At 40.7% G+C, this 9,852-nt stretch overlaps 1 protein-coding gene across 2 annotated transcripts in view; it reads left to right on the forward strand.

The window, feature by feature from the left end:
• LOC109912866 (embryonic protein UVS.2-like) overlaps positions 1-9,852 on the forward strand; it is a 121,261-nt gene that overhangs the window by 19,827 nt on the left and 91,582 nt on the right. For both annotated transcript variants that reach the window (XM_048607225.1, XM_048607224.1), the window contains one exon: positions 7,950-8,018. In XM_048607225.1, coding sequence (XP_048463182.1) covers positions 7,997-8,018 — 22 coding nt within the window. In that variant the 5' untranslated portion in view covers positions 7,950-7,996. The remainder of the gene's footprint in view (positions 1-7,949; positions 8,019-9,852) is intronic.

Here is a 9,852-nt window from a genome sequence, read left to right on the forward strand (position 1 = left end):
ACTAACTAACTTGAATTCAGCCAGTGGTCAGGGACAGGAGGGTGTGGACGTGAGTGAGGCAGGTAGAGGTATCCAGGAGGGAGAGTTGCAGGAGCCCTTGTCCTTGTCCAACAGGTTCAAGAGTCTTGCTCCCTGTGTGGACAGGAATGGGGACTACAGGGAGGATGAGCTGACTGACTGCAGCACTAGTGCAAGGAGCCATTCAAGTTGGGGGATAGAAGAGAAATTTAGTTGTAATTGGGGATAGTATAGTTAGGGGCATAGACACAGTTCCTTGTGACCAGGATCAAGAGTCCCGAAGGTTGTGTTGCCTACCTGGTGCTCAGGATATCTCATATAGGCTGCAGAAGAACTTGGAGTGGGAGGGTAAAGGTCCAGTTGTCGTAGTCCACGCAGGTACCAATGACATAGATAAAACTACGGCAGAGGTTCTGCTAAGGGCGTATGAACAGCCAGGAGATAAATTGAAAAGTAGAACCAAAAAGGTAATAATCTCTGGATTACCACCTGAACCATGAGCTAATTGGCACAGGGTCAATAACATTAAGCAGGCAAACGCATGTCTTAAAGATTGGTGTGGGAGAAATGGGTTTGAATTCAAGGAACTTTGGCACCAGTACTGGGAAAGATGGGACTTGTTCTGATGGGATGGTCTTCATTGAATTATGCTGGGAACAGAGTTCTAGCAGATCACATAACTAGGGCTGTAGACAGCGCTTTAAACTGAATGGGAGTGAGGATTCAGTTGTAGGGGAAGTTAGAAAAACCAAATTAAAGGAGGAGGTAAGAGTGGAGATTAGCAATGTGGCGGATGGTTACCAGACAATAAAGGTGAGGGACAGAAAAGGTCTTTATGCACCAAGGAATAATAAAAGAGTAGTGAAATTTACCAGTGGAACAAATTACAAGCCTTGTATCTAAATGCACGAAGCATTCAAAACAAAATTAATGAGTTAATGGCGCAAATAGAAACAGATAGGGTACAATTTGGTAGTGATTACTGAGACATGGTTACAAGGCTACCAGGTCTGGGAATTGAATAAACAAGGGTACTCAGCATTTCAGAAAGATAGACTGAAAGGAAAAGGAGGTGGTGTAGCTTTGCTGGTGAAGGAAGGGATCAATGCTGTAATAAAAAATAACATAAGCTTGAGAAATCAAGACGTGGAATCAGTCTGGGTAGAAATAAGAAATAAGAAATAAGGAAAGGGAAGAAGTACTTGGTAGGGGTAAACTTTAGGTCCTCAAACAATAATTCTGCAGTGGGGCACAGTATAAGCCAGGCAATATTAGAGGCTTGCAAGAAAGGTATGACAATAATCATGGGTGATTTTAACATGCACGTAGATTGGAAGAATCAAATTGGCAAGGGTAGCATGGAGGCAGAGTTCATTGAATGTATTAGAGATTGTTACTTGGAACTGTATGTTGTGAAACCAACCAGGGAGCAGGCTACTCTGGATTTGGTATTGTGTAATGAAGAGAGATTAATTGATAACATCATAGTTCAGGATCCGTTAGAGAGTGGTGAATATAGTATGATAAAATTCAGAATTCAGGGGGTGAGAAAGTGGAGTCCCACAGTAGTGTTCTGGAATTAAACAAAAGGAATTACATTGGCATGAGGTCAAATTTGGCCCAAGTAGATTGGGTAGGAAGGCTAAAACGTAAGACAGTGGATGAGCAATGTCAGTTGTATAAGGAACTACTCAATTACTCGCAACTCAAACATATCCCAATGATGAAGTAGGATGGTAATAGGGGTGGGGGGTGTAAAAAGACATCCATGGCTAAACAAGGAGGTCAAGGACAATATAAAGTCAAAAACTAAGGCATACCAATATTGCAAAGCCCAGTGGCAGGCTGGAAGATTGGGAAACTTTCAAACATAAGCAAAGGGATACTAAAAAATTAATGAAAAGAGCTAAGATAAGCTACGAAAGAAAACTAGCACAAAATATCAAAAAGGATAGCAAAAGCTCCTATAGGTATATAAAAGGGAAGAAAGTTGCTAAGGTGAATGTTGGTCCCTTAGAAAATGAAACCGGAGAGTTAATAATGGGAAACACTAAAATGGCAGAGATGCTCAATCAATACTTTGCCTCAGTTTTCATGGTGCAGGACAATAGTAGCATTCCTACTGGAACAGGCAGGTCAGAGGCAATAGAAAGGGTAGAATTTTGAACAAACAACATCGATAGGGAAAAGGTACTCAGTAAACTATTAGGATGAGGGCAGACAAGTCCCCTGGGCCTGTTGGCGTGGGTTCTAGCGTATTAAAGGAAGTGGTGGCAGAGATAATGCATCCATTGATTACAATATTCCAAAATTCCCTGGACATGGAAAGGTTCCAGTGGTTTAGAAAAATGCTTATGTAACACCCCTATTCAAAAAGGGAGGGAGGCAATATGTGGGAAATTGCAGACCAGTAAGCTTAACGTCTGTTGTTGGGAAAGTGTTAGAACCAATATCAAGGAAGCAATATCAGGACATTTGGAAAGTCAAAAAGCTATCTATCAGAGTCCGCGCAGTTTTACGAAGGGCAAATCATGTTTGATTAATTTGCTAGAGTTCTTCGAAGATGTAACAAGCGAAGTGGACAGTGGAGATCCTGCAGATGTAATATATCTAGATGTGAGGAAGGCATTTGATAAGGTGCCGCACAAAAGGTTAATTCACAAGGTTGGATCATGTGGGATTAGGGCTAATTTATTAGCTTGGATAGGTGACTGGCTGATGGAAAGAAGACAGAGAGAGTAGTAAGGGCGTGGAATGCCCTGCCTGCAAAAGTAGTAGACTCGCCAACTTTAAGGGCACTTAAATGGTCATTGGATAAACATTGGATGATAATGGAATAGTTCAGATTATATGGGCTTCAGATTGGTTTCACAGGTCGGCGCAACATCGAGGGCCAAAGGGACTGTACTGTGCTGTAATGTTCTATGTTCTATGTTCTAAATTTTTTTTGTTCTGGATGGCACTTCACTCAATCTATTCTACTACATTTACTGCTCACAATGTGGTCTCCTCTACATTGGGGAAACAAAGCATAGACTGGGTGACTGCTTTGCAGAACACCTAGGTAATGTCCGCAAAAAAGACCCTGAGCTTCCAGCTGCCTACCACTTCAACATGCCACCTTGTTCCGTGGCCAACATCTTTGTCTCAGGCTTGCTGCAGTGCTCCAGCGAAGCTCAACTCAAGCGGGAAGAACAGCACCTCATTTTCCGCTTGGACCTCTTACAACCTTCTAGATTCAATACTAAGTTTAACAATTTTAAACCTTGAGGCACCTTCTCCCATGTTCTTATCCCAATTCCCACACATCAGGTCTTGTTACCACATGGTCTGCTATTACACACAACCCATTGTTAGCCATTAATAGTCCCTATTAATAGTTTTTATTCTCATTGGCTGATCATTATCCACTCCTTCGTCCAACCGTTCTTCTGTGTCATTGCGCTTTATCTCCACAAATTGTTTACCCTTTACCCCCTCCCCTCACCCTATCTTCAAGGTAAAAAACAACTATTTCCTAGCTACCATCAATTCTGAGGAAGGGTCACTGCACCTGAAAGGCTAACTTCAATTTCTGTCCACGGATGCTACTAGATCTGCTCAACTTTTCCAACAATTTCTGGTTTTGTTTCTAATTTCCAGCCTCCGCAGTTCTTTCAGTTTTTAATCACTTATTGAGTGTGTACTATAGATCACTAAACAGTCAAGGAGCTTTAAAAGGGCAGATATCAAGGCAAACGTCAGTGGAGTGTGAAAATAATAGGGTAATAAGATTTCAACTTCCCCAACATTAACTGGTATAGGCAAAGTGTGAAAAGCTTAGATGGGCCAGAATTCTTGGAATTTGTACAGGAGATGTCTTTAAACCAATATGTAGGTAAATCCTCCCAAGGGAGTAGTTGGTCCTGGATCTAATTTTGGAGCATGAAGCTGGGTAAGTGGTAGAATTGAGGAGCATCATAATTAAGATTTAAGGTACAAGTAGTTACCGAAAAGGACAAGATTGGACCAGAAGTAAAGGCCCTGAATTGGGGGAAGGCTGATTTTAATAAAATAACACCGGAACTGGCCAGAGTGGACTAGGATCGGCAACTTGTAGGAAAATCCACATTAGAAAAGTGGAAGTCATTTAAAAAGGAAGTAGTGAGTGTGCAAGGTCAACATTTTCCTGTAAACGTGAATGGGAGCAAACAAATCCAAGGAGCCTCAAATGCTAAGGAATGAACAGGATTTGATAGAAAATAAAAGGGAAACTTAAGGTGGCTAAGAACAGGAGAACCCCAAAGAATTATCAAAACTGTAGAGGGTTATGGTTGTTCCTTTATATCTGTAAGGTTTTGTTCCTGAAAACCCCTGCGAGTGATTAATTGGGTAAAGCTCAGTAAAAATAGGGTTAAAATGGTTCAAAATATCACAGATACACAGTTTTTACCTGCGGATGTTGCTTTTTGATGTTACCTTTTTATGGCATGGATAGGCAAATTCACAAAAACTGATTTCATGTACACAGAGGAATAACTGTACTAAAAAAGAAATTAGGACAGTGAAGAGAGGACATGAAAAATCACTGGCTGGTTAAATAAAGGATAATCTGAAGGCATTTTATAAGAAAATTAGAGAAAAGAACTCAACCAGGGAAAGAGTGGGAGGTATTAGGGACTAAGGTGGAAGTCTTTGTATGGATCCAGAAGAGGTAGGTTAGCTTTTAGATAATTATTTTGTATTTAAATACATTATCAACGAGAACGATACAGGTATAGAAATCACAGAGGACAACTGTGATAAACTTGAACAAATTAGCATTGAAAGAGAGAAGGTTTTACCAGTTTAGTGGGCTTAAAATTGAATAAATTGACACAGTGGGTCAAATGGCCTAGTTCTGTACTGTAAAATTCTATGAATCTAAATTCCCAGGGTCAGATGAGATGCATCTTAGATTGTTTGCAAGGCTCTTAACATTAATTTTCAAATCTTTTCTATACACATGAGTGGTGTTGGAGGATTGGAAGGTAGTTAATTGGTAACATCATTCAAGAAAGGTGGTGGGGATAAACCAGGGTGCTGTATGCCAGTGAGTCTAACATCAGTAAATGGGAAGCTTTTGGAAAAAAAATTGGAGGAATGGAATTTACCCCAACTTGGAAAGACAAAGATGAATCAAGAATAATCAATATGGTTTTGTCAGGGTGAGATCATATCTGAAAAATTTGGTTGACTCTTTTGACTGTGCCAAGCAAAAGACACAGTTTGATACACGGGTGAAATTTAGTATATTTACTATGTACAATCATGGAAATGGCCCCACGTGTGTAAAGGCATGGTTGATGCGAGGTGAGGACCAGTGGCATATAAAATTTGTGTAGGTGCAATGGTCCTGAACAAGCATATGGACCATTTGAAAGTCGCAACTTCACAAACAGTGCTGGAGCAAAACATGCCTTGCACCTTGTTACAGTCAGAAAGGCTGCCAGAACCCGTGAATTCGCCTTCTCCATCAGGCACTGAAGAGTTCGCAGAATCAGAAGTGGACATGATGGATGTCGCCACCTTGGCGCATTAGCTGCCAGAAGAAGAGTGAAATTTCTGTGCGTTACATGCCACCTGTTTCGGGCGCCAAGTCAGAGGAACCCGACCCAGTGCTAAAATGCCTCAGGAGGCTCTCCAAGAAAAAGGACTGGCCTATGTCCTTGGACTCAGAGGGGGAAATGTAGTATTTGTAACGGAGTTAGCCAGCTGGACCTCATAGAATATGAGTTCATTGATTGGGGCCATTAATCTGGTCCAGTGAGGCTGGATTGGCCCTGGCTGACATATAAAAAGAGGAGTGTAGGAGATACTGCTACTCCGATAGCTGACTCTGAAGAGACACTACTAAAGTCAGGGACCGTTCTTGTGTAAATAAAGGGTGACTTGGTGACGGGATACCGACCTCTATGGAGTTATTTCACTTAGGATCAAGGACAATTTGGCAAATTAGATCCATAATTGCCTTAGTGGCAGGAGGCAAAGAATACTGGTTAAAGATTGTTTGAGGCCTATTTCCAATGGTGTACCACAGGCTTTGGTGCTAGATTTGTTGCTGTTTGTAGTAAATGTTAATGATATCAACATGAATATATGAGGTTTTATCTGAAAGTTTGCAGATGATGCAAAAGTTGGCTGAGTGGTAGATAGTGAGGAGAAAAGTTTTAGACTGCAGCAAGATATAGATAGACTGGTAAGATGGGCAAATGGGGTTTAAATCTGAAAAATGTGAAGGGATATAATTTGGGAGGACTAATAGAGTACATGATGAATGGTGATACCCTTGCTAGTACAGAGGATCAGTGAGACTTTGATATTCATGTATATTAATCCTCAAAGACAGCAGAACAGGTGGATAGGATGGTTATGAAGGCATATAGGATACTTGACTTAATTAGTTGAGGTAAGGAATACAAGAGCTGGGATGTTACGCTGGCAAATTTAGGATGTTGATTAGGCCACAAATGGAATACTGTGTGCAGTTCTGGCGGCCACACTGCAGGAATAATGCATTTGTACTGTAGAACGTGCAGAGGAGATTGATAAGCATGTTGCTCAAGCTGGAATGTTTGAACTATGAAGAGAAAGTAGATAAACTGGGATTGTTTTCCTGAAAGCAGAGAAGACTGAGATGGAGGACCTCACAGAGTTCTACAAAATTCAGCAGCCTAGATAGGGTCAATATGAATAAACTTTTCCCTTACTGAAGGGTTATTTACAGGGGGCGTGGATTTAAAGTAAGGGATTTCAGGTTTAGAAGAGATTTAAGGAGAAAGTTTCATCCAGGGGGTAGCAGGAACTATTACATGAAGAAGTATTTAGCTGAACACTTGAAATGTATCAACATTCGAGGCTGCAGGCCAAGTGCTGAGAAATGGAATAAGACTAGATAGGTGCTTGATGATTAGCATGGATGCAAGCGGCTGAAGGGCATCTTTCTGTGCTGGATGTTTCTATTACTAATAACATCCCAAAGGGATCCCTCTTACAAAGGCACACAGCTTCAGATTGCAGAACCAGGGTCAGGAAGGGAGGTGTCCACTGAGTGTGACTCCACCTTACTCTTGGAAGTGACCCACCTCTTATTGAAAGTCACCTCCCTGCAGCTGCTGTCCCGTCAATGCTCAGCTGTATTTTTGCATTCAACAAAGATCCTTGTTGAAGGCCCCAATGCAATATCACCAGCAGCCACCACTCTTGGTAGCTTTTGGGAGTGGGATTAGACCCAGCTAGGGACTTTATCTGTGGAGAGTCTCAATGCCACATGATTGCACTTAAGATGATGTGCTTTTCCCATCTGTTCTCTCACTGGTGGTCTGATCCTGCAATAAAATCCACTGTTTTCCTATCAGTATGTTTTTTTTTCCCCAGCTGCCTTTATACGAATTATCATGATTCCATTGAAGTTCACTATCATGTCACTTTTCTATAGGTGAATTTGAATCGTCCTTGAGAATATTGTTTTAATATATACACTTTGCACAGTCATATTTATCATTTATTATGTCAAATGATAAAACAATTTTAGTGTCATTTACCCCAAAATTCCTGTCAGGTCAATATTATACTTAAACACTAAAATGTCTTCAGTATTGGAAAAATACTGCAAATAGTAAGTTTGTAATCTTGTGTTAGGGAGCCTTTGATGGGAGAAGGGTTTCCTCCTTCAAAAGGGAAAGAAAATTCAAAGAAATGTCACCTCTGCATTTTGATCCATCCCATCTTGTGATTGAGGTGGAGTGGGGGGAAGAGGATTATAGACATACTTTAGCAGGTTATTGGAATGTACTTCAATCAACATCTGGGTAGCCACAAGGGTATTTAATGACTGGAAGGATCAGAAGAAAGTAGAAATGTTTTAAATTGAGGGAAATTTCTAAAATACTCAAGTTGTTATTGTTTTCCAGATGTTTTTGGAGAAGCAGTGGACTACAGTGATGTAGTTACAATAATCATGGAAATCAACAAAGATCTGGGTAAGAAAATTTCAGGTTTATAATATTGTATAAATGTTATTCCTAAATTTATTTAGATGTTTTCAGGCTATGATATAATGCAGCGATTGACACTGGTTAAAAACTGATGAGAAACTAGATGTTTCAAACCTGAGCCTAGATTTAATGCAGCTTAAAATGGTGGGAAAATGGTGACCAGACTCATGTAATCATATGAATGACTGAATCAGTCTCCTGGCAGTGGCAAAATCACCTCCAATTAATTTAGAAGGTGGGAAATTGCTGACACAGATCCATCATCCCTGAATACACGACAGTTTAGGGGTGGCTCAGGAATTAAATTGACAACACATGACTTTAGGAAATTGTGCAGGGTGGCCTACTGATTTACCAGTAAGATCTCAGGAGGTCCTCTGTAGTAAGGCATTCTGTGCCTAGTTAGACATTTGTGGGGAGAAGTGTCAGGTTCTGATTTACTTCATAAGTCCTTTTACGTGCTCAGGCATCTTTAGCTGCGGCCACATGTGATCCAGAGCCTGTGGTTAGTGCATTGCTGCCAAAAGCTACTGCTACTCCTGGCAATTAGAGCAATGGTAGGAATGTTGATAGCAGCAGCTGTCAACAAGTAGATTTTCCACTATCGTCGGGGATCTTGATCATTGGAAAGACCTAATCTCCTCTGAACTGAACAAAAGTTGCTTCCAGTTCTCACATCTTAGCCTCAGTCAACCTGAAAATGTCCCAGCCATGGTGTATCACTGGAAATTCAAATATCCAGCGGAAGAAGGTTTTGAATCTAGCCCAAGTATGCAAGTTCTAGTTTGGTGTCTGGTTTGTTTTTAATTAATTATTTGAGAAAAATTTGTCCTCTAATTCCATTATACTCTCTTTCTTATTCCTTGCTCATAATTCATTTCTCCCTTTGGATTTGATTTTCCATGGTGGTAATGGATGACAGTGGAGCATTCTGTGCATGCCAACATGTTGAATGTTCAATTTTGTCAAGTCCTCCGGAACCACAATTAATTGCAAATAAAAAGGCATGATCTCATTAATTTCCCATTCAGAAGCCGTTTTCTAAATCAGGTGTTGAATCTCTCTGCAAAACAATGCATTGAGCATTTAAAGGAGGAAGATGTATTTATGGCAAATCTTTGGAATTTGTAATGTTTGTTTACATTTGTTAAACTAGTAAAGCATTCATAAGAATACACGCACACAATAAACCGGTGCTGCAGAGAAAAGGATATGGAGGTTTTTTGGGAATTCTGTGCTGAGAAAGGATTCACATAATATAGTAATTTAGTCTGCCCTATCTGGACTGATAGTGTCATTAATTGTACAGAAGGAGGCTGTTTGGACCATTGAGTCCATGTGGCACTCGAAAGAAATCCTCTGATGCTGCCTGGCCTGCTGTGTTCCTCCAGCTTCACACTGTGTTATCTCTGACTCCAGCATCTGCAGTTCTTACTGTCTCTCACTCAGTCCAGTTCCCGTGCTGCATTCCCCATAGCCTTATTCCCATATTTGCCTTTGAAGTCATTGATTTCTGCTTCCACTACCTGAATTGGTCGGAGTGTATGAACTCCTACCACAGTTCTACTGGAGATTTACCCTCTGGTAGTTGCTCCCAGTCTACTTTGGCCAGATCCTGCCTTAATTTGATAAAATCTGCCTTCCCCCAATCCAAAAAGGTTTTTTTTGCAGACCATCTTTGTTCTTTTCCATAACAATCTTAAAAAGTATGGGAATAAAAACCGAAAGAACTGCAGACGCTGTAAATCAGGAACAAAAACAGGAGTTGCTGGAAAAGCTCAGCAGGTCTGGCAGCATCGGTGAAGAAAAAAATCAGAGT

The sequence above is a fragment of the Rhincodon typus genome, chromosome 17 (genome assembly GCF_021869965.1).
Source record: "Rhincodon typus isolate 14 chromosome 17, sRhiTyp1.1, whole genome shotgun sequence".
Taxonomy (NCBI): domain Eukaryota; kingdom Metazoa; phylum Chordata; class Chondrichthyes; order Orectolobiformes; family Rhincodontidae; genus Rhincodon; species Rhincodon typus.